At 54.1% G+C, this 22,255-nt stretch overlaps 2 protein-coding genes across 2 annotated transcripts in view; one reads left to right on the forward strand and one right to left on the reverse strand.

The window, feature by feature from the left end:
• The first annotated feature begins 783 nt into the window (after positions 1-783).
• On the forward strand, positions 784-6,910 carry BARHL1 (BarH like homeobox 1). Its single transcript, XM_076355557.1, has 3 exons — positions 784-1,234; positions 4,640-4,862; positions 6,616-6,910. Exons 1-3 carry the CDS (start codon positions 784-786, stop codon positions 6,908-6,910), a joined length of 969 nt encoding a protein of 322 aa, XP_076211672.1.
• Positions 6,911-13,280: 6,370 nt separating this feature from the next.
• Positions 13,281-22,255, reverse strand: part of DDX31 (DEAD-box helicase 31) — a 50,965-nt gene continuing 41,990 nt past the window's right edge. Inside the window, 1 exon segment of the mRNA XM_076355540.1 lies at positions 13,281-13,705. Coding sequence (XP_076211655.1) covers positions 13,558-13,705 — 148 coding nt within the window. The 3' untranslated portion in view covers positions 13,281-13,557.

Below are 22,255 nucleotides of genomic sequence, written 5' to 3' on the forward strand. Positions count from 1 at the left end.
GCACAAGTTCATTTTTCCTCCCCGTTTTTCCACCCCCCCCCCCCGCCCCCTCCCCGCGGGGAGGGCGCGGCGCTCCCGCCGCTGTCCGAGGTGCTGAAGGAGCCGCCGGCTCCGGAGTGACTCCGGTTCCCCCCCTCCCCGCCCCCGGGCGCTGTCCGAGGTGCTGGCGGGGAAGGGGGGGGGGGGGGGGGGGGGGGGGGGGGGGGGCCGCGGCGGCCCGACGGCTGGCCACCCCCTCCGCCCTCCCCTCGCCCTTCCCCATTGATTTCTGGATCATTAAGTGGTTAAGGCGCTGCGAAGCCTCACTATCGATCGCTGCCTCCCCACCTCCGGCTGGGAGCCCCCGGGCTGCCCCCCAGCCCCGCGCCGCCGCGGCTCCGGGCACGGGTGGGGTGGCCGGGTAAGGGGCCGGGGCCCCGGGTGAGGTTGGGGTCCGTCCCCCCCCCCACCCCACCCCCTTCGCGGCCAAAGTTTGACTCTGCCTCCCTCTCCCCCCCTCTTCTGTCTGTCTGTCTGTGAGTGCAGCTGGGCGCGATGCTGAAGACGGAGCAGCCCTGGATCTAACGCGCGGCGCCTCGGAGAGCCTTGCAGCGATTCTTGCCCGGATCCCAGGCTGAACTTTGCTCTTTTGCTTTTTTTTTCCTATTTACCGGGTTTTTTTTCTTTTTTTCTTTTGCTTTTTTTTGCCCCCCCCTCCTATTATTGTTAATTATCGTTATCAGACCGCTTCCGCCGCGCCCTCCCCGCCAATGCCCGTGTGAGCGCCGGCACTTCGCGGGGGCCATGGAGGGCTCCACCGGGTTTGGGATCGACTCCATCCTCTCCCACCGAGCCGGCAGCCCGGCCGTGCCCAAGGGGGACCCGCTGGTGGGCGACGGCCGGTCCCCGCTGGAGCTGAGCCCCCGCTCGGAGGGCAGCAGCGGGTGCCCCTCGCCCCGCTCGCCGGGCCGCGAGTGCCTGGAGGCGGCCGTGCCGCGGCCGGGCCTGGATGCGCACCTCCAGCCGGGGCAGGTCTCGGCTCCCTCCCAGTCCCGGACCGTCACCTCCTCCTTCCTCATCAGAGACATCCTGGCCGACTGCAAGCCCCTGGCCGCCTGCGCTCCTTACTCCAGCACCAATGGACCTCACGGCGGGCAGGAGCCGGCGGGCAGGATCCCCACCAAGCCCGGCGAGGACTTTAGGGAGAAAATGGAAAAAACCACCAGCAGCTCCTCCTCGGACTCGGAGTACAAAGGTAAGCGCCGCTCACCCCGCTGGACTTTGCACGGCGGGCAGGGCGGCCTGGACCCAAAACCTCCGGCGGCCCCGAAGCCTCCCGGTGAGCCGGGCGCTCGCCGCTGAGACGCCTCCGGCGCGCCCCGGTGATGGGGGGTGGGGGGGGTCGCGGCACCGGTCGCCCCCGAAACGACCGCGACGTCGGCACCAACTTGGGAAAACTTGGGGGTTCGGGGCTCGGCCCGGTGGAAGGGGTCGGGGCGATCGGTGCTTCGCCAAACGCGCCCGGGGGATCCGCCGGGCTGTTTTCCGCGGGGAAGATCTGGCTGTTTCGTTCCTACCCGCGGGGAAAGGGGAGAGGAGAACCGGGGGCGGATTTCTGCCTGGGGGAAAAAAAAAAAAGAAAAAGAAAACAATAATAAAATAGTCACGGATTTGCCGGGTATTTCGCCTACTCCGGTGAGAAACGAACGAGGAGGTCGGCGGGGTTTGATTCGATTTGTATTATTTCTGTTATTATTTCGGAGATGGTTTTAAAACGAGCACGACAGACAGGGAGCCCCGGGCCGCATCCACGGCGCCGGCGGGGAGCGGGGCTGGATGCGGCGGCTGCTCGCCCCGGACCGGGGGCTTCGGCCTCCCGGGCCCCCCCCAGCCCCTTCCCGGCCTCTCCCTGCGGCAGCCGGGGCGGGGGGAGGCACGGGAACAGCACGGGGGGGTTGGGGTCGATCCTCGCCCCCCGGAGCAGCTTATCCCGGGTGCCTTCACCCATCCCGCCCCCATTACCCCTGCAAAAACTTTCACCCGGGGAAATTGTTGGCCGGGTGTTAGCGAGGGGAAGGCGAGGGTGGCCAGCTGGGGGGGGGGAGAAACGGGAGGCGATGGCTCCTTGACGAGGCCGCGGGATTTGGGGGGGCTGGCAGGAAAGGGGCGGGGGACGGGCCGAGCCCCGGCCCGGCTGCAAACGCACCCTTGGCCCGCCCGGAGCCGCCGCGCTGAAACCCGGTTCATGGAGGAAAAAATATTCACCCAACCGAGCCTCCAACCGCGGCGGGAGCCCCGGGGAACCGCGGGGGGATTTTCGCTCTGAACGAAAGACGGAGCCCGGGCTGGGTGCCGGGGCTGGAAGTGACCCGGGAGAAAGGCTGGGATCGGCCCCGCCGTTTTGCAGGGCCGGGATCGAAAACAGCCGCGATTCTCACCTTGGCGGTTTGTTTTCGCCTCCTACATCCCCCCCTCCACCCCCCGCCCGCCCCCGAATTCCTTCAGCTTTTTTCTCCTTCCCCCAAATCGCCGAGACGCGAAAGAAGCGAGGGTGGAGGAGAAGAAACGCGGGTTCTCTGCATCCCCCTAAGCCGGCCGAGCCCGGGCTCGGGGGGGGCGGTTTTGGGTGGGGGCCGTTACCCCAGCCGCGCTCGGCTCCGCTCCTGCCCCTGCGACGGGGCAGCCACGGCCACAGCGAAAACGCCGCTTAAATGGGGGGTGAAAAAACATCCCTTAGATCGGGGGGAAACCGCCGCTTAAATCGGGGGGGAAACCCCGCTTAAATGGGGGAAAAACACAGCTTAAATGGGGGAAAAACACAGCTTAAATGGGGGAAAAACACAGCTTAAATGGGGGGAAAACACCGCTTAAATGGGGGAAAAACACAGCTTAAATGGGGAGGAAACCACAGCTTAAATGAGGGTAAAAACACCGCATAGACGAGGTTAAAAACGCGGTTTCAATGGGGTAGCGGGTGAAGGTCCCCGCTCCCAGCGCGATCCTTTTTTGCTGCTTTGGAAACAGCCTTTCCTCGGGCAAAACGCCCCTGATTTACTCCGCAAAGGGGCTGCGGGGCCGGGCCTGACCCGCAGCGGCGGCGGCAGGATTTGGCCCATGCCGAAATGCCGAAAAACCCGTCGTATATATTTTTTTTTATATATATATATATATATACACATTTATTTTTTTTTTTAAGCCAGGAATAGCCGGGCGAGGGAGCCGGAGCCGGCCGGGGAAGCCGCCGCCGCCAGCGAGCGCAGCCCTTTGGCGAGCAGGAACTTTTTAGGGGCCGAGGATCAGCCCCGGCCCCGGGGAGCGAGGCCGCCCGGCGCGGGGGGTCGGCGGGGGGGAAGGGATTTGCCTTCCCCGGGGCGCGGGAGGCCGGACCCGGCTTTCCTCCGCGGAAAAAAAAAAAACTCCGCACAAAGTTTCGGGCCTTTCCCGGGAGGGAGCGGGGCCGGGACCCCCCGCCCTGCCCGGTCCGGATCCGGCCCCTTCTCGGGCGGTGCCGGGGCTGCCGCTTTCCCCGGGAACCGGAGCCGGGTCTCCGTGTTTAAGGCTCGTCCCCGGCTCGGGCTCTGCCTGCTCGGCCAGAGCCGGGATTTCTGGTTGAAGGGTTTCGCTCCCCGGTGGCTCAATTAACCGGATTATTGTCTTCCTACAGAGAGAAATCAGCTCGCGTTCGGCTCCAGCCCTGTCCCTGCTAACACCCGCCACCAGCAAATTTAACATAAACCCCCGTAAAAAACCCCAAACGCCGCCGATTTGTATAAACTGAGCCTTTTTGCTACCTAATCTCCAGCTGCAGAAGGCGAGCACAAACACGGATTTATTTTCTTCCTCTTTTTTTTTTTTTCCCCCCTGCTCGGAAATTTTCCCGTCACCTACTAACGTTTCGCGGCGTAAATCTCCGCGCCGCTCCGCCGGTGCGTATGTACCGACCGCGGTAACGAACCGCCGCCAGCCCGTCTCATTCGGCATTTTTTAAGAGAAATAACGGCACGGGCACGGGCTTGCCGAGCCCCTTCCCCGGTGTTTCGTTGTGCGCCCTGGAGAGGGGAGGTTTGTTCCGTGCCCCGGCAGCATCCCCGGGAGGACGGAGGCTCCTCCGCGGACGGGGAGAAGCAGCACCACCCCGGCGACTTTCCCCTCCAAAAATGTGGGCTCATAATTTTCATTTTGGGTTGGTTTTGGTTTGGGTTTTAAAAAAGAAAAAAAGAGAGAGAGAGAGAGAGAGAGAGAGAAAAGAAGGGGAAAAAATACCCAAGCATCGAGAAAGCTGTTGGGTTTGGGGGAATAAGGCCAGAGCAGGATCCTGCCCCCTGAGTAATGAGGGGAGAGGGAGACCCGGGGGCTTTTCTGGGCAGGAGGGCGGCGGGGCCGGGCCGGGGCTCCCCGCAGCACAGCCCGGCGCTCCGGCCCCGCTCCCAGGCCCTTGGCACGGGGAAAGGCCGGGCCCGGTTCGGGGACCCCGTGAGTCCCCCGTGGGCAGCCGGGGTTAAAATTCACGGGGTTGCAGGGCGAATGCGCCGTGAGCCCGATTCGGTGCCCGAGCCCGTCTCCTCCGGCTTACGGCTGCAGTGGGTTACCCGCCTCTTTCGAGGGTATTTCCCTTCCCTTCCTGCCCTGACCCGGCCTCTCTTCCTCCCTCTCGGCCCAGTGAAAGAAGAAGGGGACCGAGAGATCTCCAGCTCCCGGGACAGCCCCCCGGTGCGGCTGAAAAAGCCGCGCAAAGCCCGCACCGCTTTCACCGACCATCAGCTGGCCCAGCTGGAGCGCAGCTTCGAGAGGCAAAAATACCTGAGCGTGCAGGACAGGATGGAGCTGGCCGCCTCCCTCAACCTCACCGACACGCAGGTGAAAACGTGGTACCAGAACAGAAGGTAAAAATGCGCCGTTCCCTCCTGCCCACAGCGCCGGGGTCCCATCCTGCCCCTCTCCCCGGCCCCGCACCCCCAAACCGGGCAAGGGCTTTTGCCACAGCTACTCCGTCCCTCCTGGCATCAGGAAAGATGCGGTTCCCCCCACACACACACACACCCCGCCCCGGACTGCCTGTGCCCCGGGGCCTTTCACCCCAAAGTAAGGGGGGAAAAAGTGATACCGAGGCAGGACAGGTTTGGGGCCGGGGGGGGGGGGGGGGGCGTAATCCGTGCCCCCAGCCCCAGAAAGCCGGGGAGACAGGACCGGGCTTCCAGCTAAACACAACAGCATAACACATCGGCCCATTAATAATAGATACCAATTACTGCTTTGGGCATCAATAATTAACACCCCTTACAGTAATGACACAATTATTATTATGATGAATAATTTACTGGTGGAAATAGGTTTAGCGCTTCAGCGACAAATCTGTAGAAGGGCTGGAGACGTGTGACGGCTTCAGTGGATTTATCCGGACATCCCCGTCGGCGCTTCCCCAGCCCCGACCATTGCCACCGCCACGAAACGAGGGACCCCCGGCTGCAGCCCCCACCCCGTCCCCTCGCTCCCCCCCCCCCAGGATTTAGCCCTCCCTCTCCCTCATTTCCATCGCCATCTGCAAAGGTCCGCGACTTATCAACGCGTCGGGGGTTTTGAGGAGTTTATGGGCGGCGGGGGCTGTGCGCTCACCCCCTCTCTCCCCAGATCCCTCCCGCAAGGACACGCCGGAGCCCGGCCGGTGTCCCCAGCCCCTTCCCCGGCCCCGCTCCCCCGCCAGCCCGGCCCGCCGGCGGCCCCGACGTGGGCGAGGTCCCGGGGCCGAGGCTTCTCCGTGAGATCCGGCACACACACATATATACATATATATATGTATATACATATATAGGCACACATGCCTATACCTGTATGTACGTATATATGCATACATATAAAAATATACATACATACATATATACACACTCACACATATATATGCCGCAAACGAATGCCCCGGGACGCTGCCCCACGCGTGTCCCCCCGCGGGACTCCCGAAGCCGCCCGAGCGGCCCGGCCCGGCCCCGGCAGCCCCGGCCCGGGCAGGGGGTCCCGGAGCCCCGGGCGGCGGAGCGGGGCCGCCGCGGCCCCGGGCCGGAGCATCGCGGCGGCGGCAGCATCCCTGCTCAGCGGCGGGGCTGCCGGGTAGGGGATCCCCCATCTCACACGCGAGGTGTCACACGCAGTTCGCAGTTTGCAATCTGGAATTTACACCCCAGGAAGGGACTGAAATGTTGGTCGCGATTTATATCGCAGGGATTTACACCCCGCCATCGGATCCCAGCCGGGCTGTGGCTCCGGTGCCTCCGGGGAGGCTCCGTGGGCGCTCACGCCGGGCTGCCGCGGCAGGGACACCAGGGAGATAAGCCCCCTCGCCCCGTTACTGGGGGTCTACGTCCCCCCGCACTGGACTGGTCCCCCCCATCCCATCCCATCCCATCCCATCCCATCCCATCCCATCCCATCCCATCCCATCCCTGCCGTACAGAGGGGACCGGTCCCGGGAGCCGGCGGCGGGGAGAAGGGATACGCAAGGAGAGCAGAGCCCGGGGAAGGGGGGATGCGCGAGGGAGGGAAAAGCAGGGGAAAAGGGGGTGTGCGAAGGGTAAAAAGAGCCCGGGAGCGGCTTTTGGAGCATTCCTCCCTCCTTGACCCCCTCTCTCGACTTGTCCCCCCCAGGACCAAGTGGAAAAGGCAGACGGCGGTGGGCCTGGAGCTGCTGGCCGAGGCTGGCAACTACTCAGCCCTCCAGAGGATGTTCCCCTCGCCCTACTTCTACCCGCAGAGTTTGGTCTCCAACCTGGACCCCGGCGCCGCTCTCTACCTGTACCGCGGACCCAGCGCACCCCCCCCCGCCCTACAGAGACCCTTGGTGCCCCGCATCCTCATCCACGGACTGCAGGGCGGCAGCGAGCCCCCGCCGCCCCTGCCCCCGCTGCCCGGCGTCCTGCCCCGGGCCGCGCAGCCCCGGTGAGCCCCGGCCGCCCGGGCAGCTCCACCGGCACTCCCCCCCCCCCCCTCCCCGGGCCGGGGGGTCGGAGGGGGCCAGCCCAACTCTGGGGCCGCGAGCAAGCGACAGACTCCCGCTCACCCCCAAATATATATATATACATATAAAAATGAGACCTCCCCCCCTCCTTTTTTTAAATATATGTAAAGAACGCAAGAAGCAAGGGCAGGTTTGGCAGGACGGAGAGCCGGCAGGGCTGCCCCCCAGCCCCCGCGGGGCCCCCGCCGCCTTACCCCCTTGAAACCCGAAGGGCAGCGGGGCCGCTGCGGTGTGTCCCCCCCCCCCAGCCTGGGACGGCGCCGGGAGCGCGGGCAGGGGCCGGCTGCTCCGGGGGGGGCTTTGCCTCTCCGCCCCCTCCCCAGGAACTGCCGGGGGGGCCCAGCCCCCTGCCCGCCTTCCCCGGCTCCCCGCCGCCGGGGCACCGGCCCCGCCGCCGGGAAGGGCCGGGGAGGGGGGGGGGGGGCCGGGCCGCTGGCCCCCGCCCGCCGCAGCGAGACTTTGGGACGTCCGTAACTAAAACAAACAAAACAAGAACCAAACCAAAAACAAAAACAAAAAGCGGCGAAATGTAAATACGGTGCGCAAAATGTATATGAATTATTTATTTGTGAACCCTGAGGGCGTATTTGTGTAAGTGATTCTTGTCAGTCTGTATTCCGGGGCCGGCCCGGCCGGGGCGGGGGGCGCGGGGGGGGCTCGGGGCGCCGCTCCCGCCCCCCTCCCCCCCCCCCTTTTTTAAATGTGGAAATAAAACTTCTTTACAAACAAACGGGTCTCGCCTCCGCCGGCCCTTTCTTCCCCTCCTGCTTGTTTGCTCTGGCGGATCAGCCGCCGCCGAGGGAAAGGGAAAAGCAAAGAGGAGTTTTCCCACCTCCCATCGCAGGCGGCCGCAAGGAGCCCCCGCCGGGGGCTCGGCTCCCCCCCCGGGGCTCGGTTCCCCCCCAAGGCTCGGTTCCCCCCCTAGGGCTCGGCTTCCCTCCCGGGGCTCGGCTCCCCCCCGGGGCTCGGTCCCCCCCCCGGGGCTCGGCTCCCCCCCCCGGGGCTCGTCCCCCGACCCCGGCCCGGCCCCAGTGCAGGCATGCGGGGCCGGTCGCTCCGCCGCGGGGCCGGGGGCGGCGGGGAGAGGGAGGGGAGCGGGGCGATGCTGGCCGGCACGGTGATAGCCGCGGCGCTGGTGAATTATTAACGCTAATCTTAAGTGTATAATTGCCTAAGTGCTTTAAATGATCGCTTTGGAAAATGGATTGTTTCCACCCTTTAAAAGTGTCGCTCATCTGGCCGCGGCCAGCGAGCCCGGCAGCTGGTCCCCGGGACAGCCGGGCAGCGGCTCGCCGTCTCGGGGAGCCGACAGATGGGCTGCGGGCTCAGCCCGCCCGGCCCTCCGCCGCTCCCCCCGGCCCTCCGCCGCTCCCCCCGGCCCGGCTGTCTGCGGAGCCGCCCCCCCCCCCCCCGCCCCGGCACCCACCGGCCAGCCCCGGCCCCTACGGCATCCCCCAGCTCCCCGGGGCCGGGTCCCAGCCCGACGCCCCCGGCCCGGCCGGCCCCGGGAGCTTCGCCCCGGCACCCCCGAGCCCCGCCGGCCCCGCGGGGAGGGTTATTGTCGGCTCGGCCAAATGCACAGCCACGCCTGGAGGCGAGAGCCCCCGGCCTTTGTGGACGGGGCTGTTCCTTTGCATGTGAATGGGGGAGTTTGGTAAATCCCCGGGCCTCGGCTGGGGCGAGGAGGAGGAGGAGGAGGAGGAGGAAGGGGGGTCGCTCCCAGCTCGGGGTTAATGAAGTGGGAAAGGAGTCTTTCAGAGAGGCCTGCAAACAACCCCCCTCCCCGGGCAACAAACCCCCATCCCAAATCCTACATGGATTGACTTAAACCCAGGGGATAAGTGCTTTAAATTAATCTCATTGAATAAGAATGAGGCCAAACAAAACTCTTTAAAATCATATTAAAAATCTATCAAAGGACAACTTGCAGTGGGTGTGCTTTTCATTTTGTGAGCGCAAAGGCAAGGAGCATACAGCAACCTTCCTCCCATTTACACAGCAGGAATGTGAATCAAAGACATTCTCTAATATTTAATTGTGCTTGTAGCCGTAGCAGATTCCTCCTCTTACATTAATGAAGTACAAGGCTTCGTTACACGTTTGTAATTGCAATATTTAAATTTGCCATTTCACATCTGGAAGAAGCTGGAAACTCCTGTGTAACAGGGAGTGTGAGCCAGCGCCGAAACACAGTGACAGGGTCCAGTTTGCGTTCCAAGGACGGTCGGAGAGAGGGGGCAGAGCCCCAAGGAAACCTCCGCTCTGCGAAGGGGGGGAATGGCCGTGCTGGGTCTGGCTGGGAAGGAAAGTGAGCAGAGGGGAAGTGAAGGCTGGAGCCATCTCCTCCAGGGAGAACTCAAGCAAGGGAAGCTTCAAAATAAATCGGTTCAGGGAAGACACCACGTGCTGTAGGCTCTCGTCAGAGAGCACCGCACTTGCCACATGAACAGCATCTTGCGTGGGAGGATTTCAGCAGCCTCAAAAGCTGCTGAAGGACTAGCCTCACCTCCAGCTTGTGTGCGGGGACTGAGTCGGGACCCCGCTGCCCAACAGCAGAACCGACCAGCACGGGTCCTGCACCTACAGCAGCCCCAGACTGGGCCAGAAACTCTACTCATTTCCAGAGGCCAGTGCCAGGCAGACATGATCCTGGCAAGTCCTCAGGGGCGGGACAGGCTGCGCTGGGTTGAAATTAGATGAAGCAGTAAAAATGGCATGGCTGAGAAGGAGCACCAGTCCCATTAAGGAAACCTTTGGAGTATTGCACCAGTTCTGCTCCACCGATTTCTCCCGGGGTACAGAGACTCCAACAGACAGGCTGCTGGTGGTTGGTTTCTGTCAGCTCCAGACTCTGGATCCAAGACACAAACCAGTTAGTGCAGTGGGTTCGCCAGGACCGAACGCAATCCTGGCGCTCAAGCCCCTTCTGGGCTTTTACGCAGCTGGAGGGCCATCTTCCTCCCCTCCTGACACAGCTTTAACCAGGACCACCACCCTGGGAACAAAGAACGAAAGCTGCTCCTCTGAACATGCCAAAACACACAAACCCAATGAAAGCAGCAGAATTGTTTCTAGCTGAGATATTTTACGGTTTCATCTGAACACCAAACAAAATTATGCCAGAATGGAAAGCCCAGAACAATCGGTGCTTTTCCTGTCCTCTCCCCAGGCTTGCAGAGAAAATAAATTGTTGTAAACAGGGAAGTTCTGTTGCTTTCTAACCTGCTTAGTTATGGGTGCTTCTCAGTGGTGGGCTACCAGTGCTAAGGTGTCTTGTATTTGACCTAGACACTGAAAGCGGCTGTTCAACTGTGACCCTTGTACCAAGGCGACCTCCTTGCTTTTTCCTATCCCAAAGCCTCAAAGTGTAAACTCAAGATGCTCCAGCTGCGGAGGAGAGGAGGCTCCTATTAGGACACGGAGCCAGAAGCGAGTAGAGAAAAGGTGCAAGAGCACCTCCTGGGAGAGGCAGGACTCCAGGCATGAGAGCAGGGAGCGGAGGAGCAGCAAGGAAGCAAACCCAAACTGAGTCCAGGTCTGACTCACAGGCAGCTTTATATAAAAGCTCCATAGTGCCATTATTTCCAGACCAAACGCAGAAACTTCAAGCTGCAGGGCAGCAAGGCCCCTGCCATTCACCACAAGTAAGATAAGAAAGCAAACCCGACCAAAGCCAACGCTAGTGCAGTCAAACAAAGCTGCAGTTCCACCGAACGCTGCCGAGAGCCAATCTTCCCGCCCTTACGAGCTGCGTAGGCAGCTCCAGCCCAGCCAAGACCCTTGCAGCACACGCCACGTACCTCAGAGCAAGAGGGGGCAAATTCAGGAGCAGTTCAGGGCGACGTCCACCTGCTCCACGCCAGGGCTGTGCCAAGGGAACCCACCGTGACCCCCAGCAGCTCCTCCAGCATTCGGGTGCTCAATCAACCTGGGAGCCTCTGCACCCACAACGCCCCGCTCCAGCTGCAGCTGGTGGAGCTCTGCGGCTCGGCCACCCCTGCTCCACCGCAAGCACCACACCCTGCCCTGCCTTGATGAAGAGATGCTTTGAGTGGAGTACAAACTAACTCCAAACCTACCAGGTTCTTCCTGGATTGAGTGATGCTCAAGGATAAAGCCAGCTCAGCGCCCATCTAGAGCTGCAGAAGTGTAAATAAGGGCAGAATTTGGTTCCTGCTGACCCAGCTACAATTCAACCACATTTTGCACATTGGCCTTCAAGTTTATTACGAGCAAACTTGGCTTAGCTTCAGGCGTGTGCGCATTTAACAATTTCTCTTTCTTGTTTAACAATCTCTTCCTTTCCCTACTCACACAAGTAATCCAGAGCCATCTGCTAAAAGATGGTGAAGCTGAAAGAGAAAGGCATTCTATTTTTTCTTTAAATCACATTATCCATCATAACTGTTCGTAACGCTACATGCCCAGTTAATACAGACAGCAATGAGATTTCCTGACGTCTCTCACTGATGCTCTGTTGGCCTTTATTCCTATTATTATGGATTTGCCAATAGTTCCTATTAATTCATACGTGACAGTCAGCCAGGAGAAGGTCATATATTTTCCCCTCATGCACGAGATCAGTTCTTCCCAAACTTACACTCTCTGCATCACTCCCTCTGAGTCATTTTCATCCTCAGGGGTTTCTTTTCTGTTTAAGTTGACATTTGCCTTAAACCCGATTGCTCTTCCAAACAGTACTCATAACAAAATCAGGTGGGCTTTGTTGTTATTTTATCTTAATCTAATAAATGCTAGTAACTTCATTCTCTCTGCAAAAACATGGTTAATTTTATACTGGAGCCTTTTTAACATCTTTCTTAAGTGTTCAAAAAAGTATTGCAGTAAAATCAGCCCGTTCGGTAATTGCTTGGGAGGAAAAAAAAAATCATTTTGGTTCTCAAAAGTTATATTCTCTTCAGAAATTAAATACTTTTGGGCTGATTGCTTCCCTCCTACAGTCCTTAGTATGACTCACTACAGCCCGAAGTAGGTGCCCTCAATTCTGTATTCACAAAGCAGGTATCATTTTCATCTCGTTATACTCCCTCTGCAGTACTTTTTCCCTTCCGGCACCTGAAATTGCCACTGGATTTGAGCACTTGCCGGTCCTGCGTTAAACGACATGCCTGGCTTGGGTCACAGGCGGGCTGCTCTTCCTCATCTCTTTCCTCGAGGAAGACACATGCAGGCAGCAGAAAGTTGTGTTTTGGTAGGGTTTTGCACCGTTTTCAAACGCGTACTGCTTGGCGCTCGCGTTATAGGAGGCGCTGGGAGAAGCGCAGCAAGGAAGGCAGGGAGAGGGAGGTGGGTGCTCACCTGTAGGTCCCGCGGGAGTTTGTCAGTCTCCCGCAGGCCTTGGGGAGCAGCCGCTCTCCCCCACGCAGCCCCCACGCCTCGCCAGCTCAAAGGGGAGTTTTGTCACGGACTTCGCTAGAGCTCAGGTTCCATTTCACACGCCGGGCAATGGGAAATGAATGTCTGCCTCGGCACATATGGGGCCGTGCCGCATCCCTTTTCTCAGTAGTCCCAAATTCTCTGATGATCAGCAAGAACAAGAAAAAAGGCAAATGGGAAAAGCAAGAAGCGAAATCCATTCGCTTGGGACGTACTCAAACAAGGCCTAGCCAAAGCAGAGAGAACCCCAAAAGCCAGGTTACCACTGGCAAGTGTTAGCAAGAGCCTGCAAAGGCTTTAATGTTCAGAGAGGTGAGACATTTCATACGTACTCTGCGTTATGTAATTAGGTGTGACAGTACGCTGCAGGCAAGGAGAAGTCTGGAGATTGCTGGATTCCACGCTGGCTCCTTCCCACAGTGACAACGTTTGTTCCCAAACTCAGGAGTTTTGACATGAAGTTTTGTGCCCATGAGCTCTGCCCCAAAGGGACCATGTGTCACTGCACCGAAGAGCTCCCCGCAATCCTACCACTTGCACTGAAATCGGGGAGGTTCCTTCCAGGCGGCAATATCTGACTAACGATCAGTGTTCAGGGACAGACCTTGCACCCCAGCGCACACAGGACAGGAGAGAAGGCGGCAGCAATGTGGCTGCGTTACCTGAGGCAGGAGCAGAGGTGCCCCCCCTGAATAATGATAGGGGAAAGGGCAGCCTCCCCTCTCCTCTTAAACGTGCTCCTGGACCACCTCCTCTGCCACTACTGTTTATCTGGTAAAAAATAAGCAAACAAACAGATTGTGGAGTGTTTCTACAGGTCTTTTAAACAGGGAAGCATCTCCTGTCTGAGTACCCTTGTCTCACTTTCATGTTATATAGACAGCACATTTCTCTGAAAACCGTATTTAACCTTTTTTATTTTTCTTGCAAAAAACACCTTAGAAACGCGGTGCGTCTTCAGGAAGCCACATTTAATTGCAGCAGTGCAACAGGACACGCCTGGATTCGATTCCATTTGGACCTATGGAATGAGGGGGAGGAGGCCGAGATCCCCAAGATCCCTCCCATATTTGCCTGATAAATTGAAACGCTCCTCAGTTGATTTGGCAGGTCACCCTGACCCCCGGCTGAGGTGCTCAAGCAGGTTTTGCAGCCAATGACTGGAAGGTCCCGGCTTATGTTGGAATCTGCTGGTTGCCAGGTTTTCTCTGTTTTTTCTTCCTCTTGACCTTGGATACACCAGTGTCCATCCCACTGGAATATTCAGATCGCAAGATCTCAGCAAGGCGATGTTTGCTGTGGGTCTTCTTGAGAAGGTCAGACCTGGGCAGAGGGAAGAGAAGAGGAATTAGATTTCCTTCTCTCTGAAATGCTGCTAGGTGGGTTACTTATTTTACAGCTGTGGAAAGTGACATTTGCGCATTAGCAGAAGAACAGCTTCCTTTTCTTGAGGCTTGATTTGAAATTCTGTCTCATGCAAAATTAGATATTGTTGTGACAGGTTTTCACAAAGGTGGCAAAATATCATGCCGTTTTTAAAAGCAAGCCTTTGTTCTGTACAAATGCTCTTGCAGGGGTGGCGGGGAGAAGGAGGGAAGGTTGTGCGCTGAAGGCTGATGAATTAGGTGACACAGCAGTTTGAAAATTATAATACTAATAAAAAACCTAACAGCCTTAAGACATTGAACAATGGAAACATTTTATAAACAGAGCTTAAATCCAGAGCTTGAAAACACAAAAACCCCAAACAAACAAGCAAAAAAAAAAAAAAAAAAAAGTCAGGAGTTTAAACCCAACAGACTCTTTTCTTGCAGTGTCCTGCAGACATCACGTGCACCTTACAGCCTCCCTCTCCAGAGACTGGCTTTTGCAAAGGTAGCTGCATTCTGCCCAGCCACTCAACATGGATCTTCCTGTAGCCCTAAACTGCCAGCTATAAATATAAAAACCCACTCAGCATTTTTCCACCACCAGTTATGCCACTGTCCTGCTCTATGACCTTGGGCAAATCTCATCCTCATTGCTGCTATCACCCTCGCTTATCTGTTTAAACTGCAATCTCTTCAGCGCAGGACCCGTCCCCTACCATGTTCCCATAGTCCTGGGCACAACAGGGTATCCACAGCTATTGGTGTCTGCACATCCCACCCTCCTCTTTAAAATAAAAGGACCAGTAGCAGATCTCAAAATTTTCCAGAGAAGTGAACAGAAATCTATCTGTCCCTCTAAATATGACAAGGGAATTGAACAGAAGCTCCACATCCATGCCAGCGCGCATTTATGACAGTACACGGACCTCAGCAGTCCTAAAGGTTGCAGCCTTATAGCACTGCCTCTCCTAGTTCCTTCAGGTGTCCAGAACCATGCTGGGGATCACAGAGGAAGGAAGCATTTTCGGCTGCAGCAACAGATCAATCCATTCATTAGGCCAAACACACAAAGAAGGGAAGGGAAGCAAACTCTTGGCTGTCTGGGGTATTTGCTTGCCCCCTTTTCCACAGCTTGTTTTCCATCCCTATGTAGGTTTCATGGCTGGAGTGGGTTTGGAAGGATGGATCAGAATGATAAGAAGGATGATGTGATGATTACCACTGAAAGACCGTTTTCTCTAGAAGGGAAAAGCCTGGAAGACGCAGGTGAGAAGACTCTGCTACCTTCGGCATAGTCTCCATTCTCACACTAATTAAACATTCAAGCTCTGCGTTGGCAGAAGGGCTGGAGACTGGATATACCGGAGAAATAAAAAAACCGCACAGCCGCTACCCGGTTTGAACCCACAGAAGCTAAGGCAAAAAGACAGAATCAACTCGAAAGCGACCGTACAGCTAATGAAGCAAACGTGCCGTTGGTAAAGCCGTACCTGCAGTACCTCCACAGCAGACGCGCCTTGTCAACCTGCCTTCCTGAATGCACAAGCCACAGCAGCACGGAGGGATGCTTGTGGGTGCACGCGCAGCGCCAGGCCGAGGTGTGCCCTCAGCCAGCCCAGCTCTGCTGCAAAAACTTTGTAGTGCAAGCTGTATCCTCTGCTCAGTCCCCTCCATCACTTGATAAAGTTTCTATTTGACACTTTCATTGTGTCTCCAAGCATTTACTACAGTAATTCGAGGGTTACCAAGCAACAGATCAGTTTACTTAACAACAGGGAACTATCTGCTGCAAAAGAACAAGTAATCCACCAGTAGCTGCCGGCCTGAGTTTCAGCTCAGCAGGGAGGTTGTCCAACACTTTCATTACCAATCAGGTGAAATCATTGCCCAATTAGTAAATCAATACCCCCTGCTGTGGTGATCAGCAGCACACAGAAAAGCAAGGATGCAGGGAAAAGCGAGGTTTCTCCCTCTAACCAGGGCCACAAAAATCAATGGAGCTGTGCTGTGGAACCTGTGCTGGTCACTGAGAGAAGAAAAGCAGCTGTCAAGGTTCTGTTTAACCACAAGATGGAAGAGCCACAGGCAACAGCAACAGTCTGCAGTGACAGCACACCAGGAAAAGGGCACCAGGTCAGGATCCCTGGCCAGATTCCGATTCCTGTTGTAAACCTGTAAATGTCCCTCTCTGCTCAACTGGTGAAAGTCTCTGGGGCTCTGCCACAGCAGTCAAGATAACATCAGCGAGGAAAGGCGCCCTGTGGTTATGAGACAAAGCCCCAGAGAACAGAGCGAGACCTTGATACTCACCCTCTGAGCATCCTTGGGCAAGGTATTTAATCTCTTTGAACTTCATGTCCATTCTCCCACCTCATAACCCGGGATGACTGCATTTTCCCTGTTGCTGAAGGCTGGTGTGATGTTAATTTAAGAGAGCTGTGTGGTGATACCGGATACTGCGGCAAAAAGGTTCACAGAAAGGCTGTAAACGTAAGACGCATTTGCAACACAGACAGAACCCATGTTCCCATCACTGGATAAACACACGGATTGTCAGCATCTCTTTCTGTGATCTCATGTCTAGATATCATGCTATATTGAGCCCTAATGAGAACACATCATGTTGATAACGGGCAGAGAAATCCCCAGCCCTTTAAATCCCTCCCTCCAGACACAACAGTCAGTCTTCAGGTGGGGAACTACAAAACAGTGCAGCTAAGGGGAACTTGCAGGGGAAAAAAGATTCACTAATGACTGACCCATCCCAATGTGCTACAGTGCCAAGATTTCAGCAGGGCTTAAAGGAGAAAGGAATGTTCAAATGGATGAGAAAATAGCCACTTTTATTAGCTGGGGGAAAATGAGACAGGAATAGAGAAGTCATAACTCAGAAAATGAAACAGCCCCAACACGGGAGTTAGGAAGAAACTGTCTCTGAATACAAGCTAGTTGACTTCTCTGTGTTACTGTCCAGCACACTGGGTGTTGAGTGCTGTGACATATTGGATGCCAGGCAGAAGCACTGCTGGACTACTACTCTTTTATGCTAGATATGGGGTATCAGGACTCCCATAAAAGACAGATGGGAATTGGTAAGTAGTCAGAGGAGCCAGCAGAGATGAGTTAGCACCACCTTCTAACTTCAAGTGGGGAACACATCATCCCTTCATTTGCAAGGCTTAACCCTAGACCCAACCACTGCTTTGGGCTTTATGTTCCAGGTATAGGGCAAAAACCGTATCACCCCAAGATCTATCTAATCACCTCATTATCAAGGGGAGGGAACGGTGCTTTGCACAGTGAGGAAGGGAAGGCAGAGAGCCTAGTAATCGCTTGGCACGGTCTGAGAAAGCTCCCCTCCTCCTCATGGAGACAGAGGAAGGAATAAAAGACCCAGGTTTACAGCTGCCTGTGCACATCTGTAATTAAGCTGCAATCACAAAAGCTGGTACCAAGAGCCTCAGCAGAGAGACAATAAGGAAACAGAGGTACCGTTCCCAGATGACTTTCTTATATTCTGAAAGGCCAGGGAAGACCAGGCCAGAGACAAACTTTTAAAGACAAAAAAAGCTCTGTCCTCCTCCAGAAAACTGGAATGATTTTTATTCACTTTTTAAACACGAGAAACTCATGAATCTTGCTAAATACATCACTGAATGATGAAAAGGCAGGACAGGAGCATCTGGAAGAAACAGGAGAGAAAAAGTGTCCAGCAAAGGAAAGAGAATAAAATCCTTCTTTCCTCTTCTTCAGTTTCCTTCTACCTCTGTCTGCAGAGCCAGTCCAGCATGCTGCTCCCCTTCCCCATCCCCCTCAGGAGCTGCAGTGGTCCGCAGGGATGCTGGTGCTGCCCAACCCTCCACCTCAGAGGAAATCCGAATGATTTGGACCGGTCTCCCTTTTCTGGCCCCTTGACTCTCAACTCTGCTTTGTTCAAGAGTATCAGAAAAGGTTCAAGGCAAATCTTTTTTCACATCATGGGAAAAACCCCAAAACCTGAACAGGTGAATGCAGCATAGGTGATTAGCCTGAAATCCTCCCTGTTGTTTCCAGCTCTGTCTTCTGCTCTGCCACACGATACTAACTCACCGCAGAAGTCCCGCCTAGCTTACATGCAACACACCTTCAACACACTCAGTTTGTGACTTCCACACACCTTGGGTGATCGGTGGCCTTGCGAGCTCCGAAGACACCATCTGCTGATTTCCACAATCACTAACAACAAGATGGTAGAATAACAGAGACTATACTACAGCAAAAAAACCCCAAAACAAGACAAGCGTACTGAACTAAGCTTTGAAGATGTTCAACAAAGCTGAGATCCTGTGGACAGCTCCAAGGCACAAACAGAAGAGGAAGAAAAGCGTACACAAACTGTTCTTTTTCTATATAACATCCCATTCATCTCTCAGGCATTACTGATAAGATCGTAAGAATGATCAAGTTTCACCAGCTGATTTCATCAGATTGAATTTGTTACAATATGCAAACCATGATCCTGGATGTGGAGACTCTCAAACATTCAGGTGTGAAAGGACCAAGTGACAGCAGTAAGAAAAGGAATGAGTACCTGACACCGCTTTTCATTTTCATTTCAAAATTCTAATACATTTGTTTCATTGACACATCTGCTTCATTACAGAACTGAATCACAAGCTGACCTCCAAGCCAAACGCTCCTACGTGCCAGAGCAGTGGTACATATACATGCATGGTTTCTTGGTATCACTTGATGGCTCAGAAGATGCCTCTGCTAGTCTTTTTACCTAAATGGTGAGTGAGCTTGTTCTTAGAGATGTCTCCTTCAACTTGGTTGGCATTGCTGCCTGTTCCTTTGTCTTGAGCTGTGCGAAATGCTGGTGCAATGCAGTGCAGCAAGTGTAGTGACCTTTAACCAACTCGCAGCATCTGCAGCAACCAAAGGCTCCCAAATTGCTCCAGCTGAGGAAGAAGGAGTATAAAGTTCTGACGCACAGTCCCAGAACTCATGGTGTGTCTTTGGAGGAGACAGGAGTAGGCTGTTTCATTTATCAGAAAACATTTCAACATGGATCGCACTATCAATCTGCCTGACAGCATCTCCAACAGCTCTTTGAAATTGTGCCAGCAACAGAGCTGGGTTACCTCTGGGCCAAGGCTGCTGCAACACCTGCTTTTTCTACTTACAGTGTTGGATGAACCATCTGCAGCCAACACAACCCTGTTTGGGTTGGTTTTTCTGTTGCTGTTTTTTTTGCGGAGTGGGGGCAAGAAATTCATCAGCAATCCTACACTGCTCTCGACAAGTCAACAGATGGCCTAGATACTCTGTTATCAGCTGATGCAAACACTAGCTTGAGAAGATCAAGGAAAATTATTATCTGGTCAGACTGAGCATCAAGCGCTGTTCCAGAACAGTCAGAGCAGAGCAGTCTTCATGCCGAGACATGCTAAACAGTAAAGCCCACCTTACCCCTACTGAAGTCAGCTGTATTTCAGCCACACAGAAAGAGACAAACCCCCACAGCTTCACCTTCAATACCATCCCTTAAGTCTTCACCCTATGGAGAAAGGATGAAAGCACCACTGGGAGGCTGGGAACCTCCCAGGATTCTTGCTTCTGTCAGGCTCTTTCCCAGCCTAAAGGACAGAATATATTTCAGTTAGAGAGAGCTGATCATTTTTTGGTGCGTACCAAACAGCACAGAGGTTTTCCAGCTCCATGTGCAAGCCCTATTAGCTCGCTCAAAGATGGAGCAAAGGCTCTGTGCTGTGGCTGTGGTGGAACAAGACAGTAATCAAGGGCATTGCTGTACGCAGATAACAATCAGATGGATTATACAATTATAAAACTTTAATTTCATAACAGGACTTTTTTATAACATCATGATGTGGTAAGCAGGACCCATCTGTGTCCCTGAACTGCCTTCATGAAGAGCGATGGCGATGTTTCCTTTCACAGCAGCCATGTCTCTTACTCTAATTTTTGGATCCGTTTGCACTCCAGTGCATTAATACGTGCTCTTACCTGAGCTCCAGCCTGGCTTTCTAGAGCAGACTGCCCAAACCAAGTGAAATTCCTAGTGGGCAGAATTCCAAACTTGCATTTTGACTAATTAAGTGATATTAGGAAAGCTGTAAATGGCACACAAAAACTGGCAGGCAAACTGCTTCTAATGATTAGACAATTGCTGTGCAGGGAGACCCAGCTGCAGCCTTGATTCGCAAGCCCTGTCAATAGAAGCATTAGTCTTTCCAAAATTGTCAATGCCGAGACATTCGAAAGTGGAATCAAGGATACAAGGCAGGGGAGAAGGCGAAAGGCTACTAGCTTTCACCCAAAGGAGACTGCTGCCCTAGCCATGCAGAGGAGGATACACAGGGTTACAAGGTAGATTTCCCAGCAGGAGTCTAATTCTGTCTGACCACTAACACTGAAGAATGAATTAGCACAATAATCTTGCAGCCAAAACCTTAAGGGCGTGATGATATCCATATTCAGAGCAATAGCAGTGTAATAATGATGTAAATCAATCCCATCAAACAGAAGCATCCCGGACACCTTTTCTTCATCCCATTTTAGTGATGGGTTGGACTTAAACTCTGAAGCATGAGGGGATTTTCACCTTATTTTTATACTATTTTTTTGCACATGCTGTAGCAACTGTGAATATACTCGATGCTCGTATGTAAATTCAATCTTTCTGAGCATTTCTGGCTTCAGAGACATCTTGTAGCAATGAGTTCCACAGAATCTATCAAACTTAAAGATTTATCTCTTTCTTTGTAATGGCATGAATTCACAAACAAGGCAAATTAAGTTGCAACTCCCCGTTACAGTGAAACCCTTTGGGGACGTACACCAGTCTTCCAGAGTTCAGAAGGAGAAAACAGACCATCAGTCGCCACAAAATCCCATGAAACACCACTGATCCAAAATGCAAAAGACTGAGTAGCACAGGGATGCTTGGTGGAATGGCAATAGGTCTTTGGCACCCGCATTGCGAAAGAATCAGAAGACCTGTCTATCTGGCACGTCAGCTACTTCCTGCGCGTGCTGCTTCTCTGCAGTGAAGGAAAGACAGTTAATCCCTCAATGGAAGTGGGATCAGCTTCCTTGCATCCACCCTTCAGTAAAAGCATGAGCCCAGACACTTACTAAGCTGATGTACTGTAACTTAATACACGGTATCTGGTTCGTGTGCTCATCTCTTACCTAAATACAGCATTTCAACTTCCAAAAAAAGATCACGAGCAATTATTTTTCCATCTTCAGATCGGGTTTTGCAAGAACCGCTACAGCTAAGGGGACAGTCGGTTTGCACAAAGAGGTTTAAAAAATACATGAAAGTTTTACATGTGCGTTCAGAAGGAGAGGGCTGCTTCCACATTTCAGCACTGAACCATCACGCACCTGGCTGCTCTGTCTTCCTGTCTCACCCTCCCCAAGCAGGCTCTCTAAGGAGGCGCTAAGCACAAAAGGAGACTTCAAAAGAAATGAAAAGTTTTCTTTGTCCTCTTAAGGAAACATTTAATGATCGCCTCTGCCCCACTTTCAACCTGGACTGCCCGTTCTTTATTCTCTGGGCAGGTGCTGAGAGATGAGGCTTTAGTGAGCAGACTGATTAAAAACAAGTATCGGATGTTTGGAGACAATGTGTAATACGACAACCAACACTCATGGTATCACGTGAGAAATACAATTAAAAAGATTGCTCTGTGACTATGCTGTTATAATTTCAAGCCTTGCATTTTACAATTAAAAACCATTTGTCTTCTAAATGGCAGGCTAAATTCTGCTTTCTGCTTTGTCAGTGTGAAATCAAAAGCAATTCTCTTAAGTTAACAGCCCTATCTTGAATTTATGCTAGTGGAGACTGAATTTGAATCTATATTCACTTTCACTAAACTATCCTATAAATACTAATATCTCTTCTCTCTTTGTTTTTTTTTAAGCACACACAGAGAAAGTTGATTAGAAACAAGTTTCACAGGCAAGAACAATTGTTGCACGTCACAACTTTGGCTTTTTCTGCAGGGTCTTAACTTTCCAGATGCTCTCAGATTTGAAATCTGGAGCTTGAGCCGTGATGAACCTGTGCAAAGTCTGCCCACTTTCCCTGAGCTGCAATTATATGATCCACGTGCAAATGAGCTTTCAAATCACTCTCAGACCATTTGTTCTAACACCTCCACATCCCCCAACCCCACGCGTCCTGTGCATAAACTACCTACTGTATCTTGAGCTTGTCTGTACTATAATAGGATGAAGACTTGGGGAGGAGGAACGCCGTCTAAAAGAGGTTCGTAACAAGGGAAAAAGTAGCTCTAACAGAGTAGCAACATCATAGGAACAGAGAGAGGCATTGTTGCAGGCCAAGTAATCCTGTGACACGCTACTGTCAGTCATAGCTTGACACCCTGCTGGGCCAGCAAGACATCAAAGCCCACCCCATACCATCTTACATGCTCTTTATCGGCTAATCAGGCTATTCTTCCTGAAATAAAGCTCCGTTAAATCCCCT

The sequence above is a fragment of the Aptenodytes patagonicus genome, chromosome 18, assembly GCF_965638725.1.
Source record: "Aptenodytes patagonicus chromosome 18, bAptPat1.pri.cur, whole genome shotgun sequence".
NCBI lineage: Eukaryota > Metazoa > Chordata > Aves > Sphenisciformes > Spheniscidae > Aptenodytes > Aptenodytes patagonicus.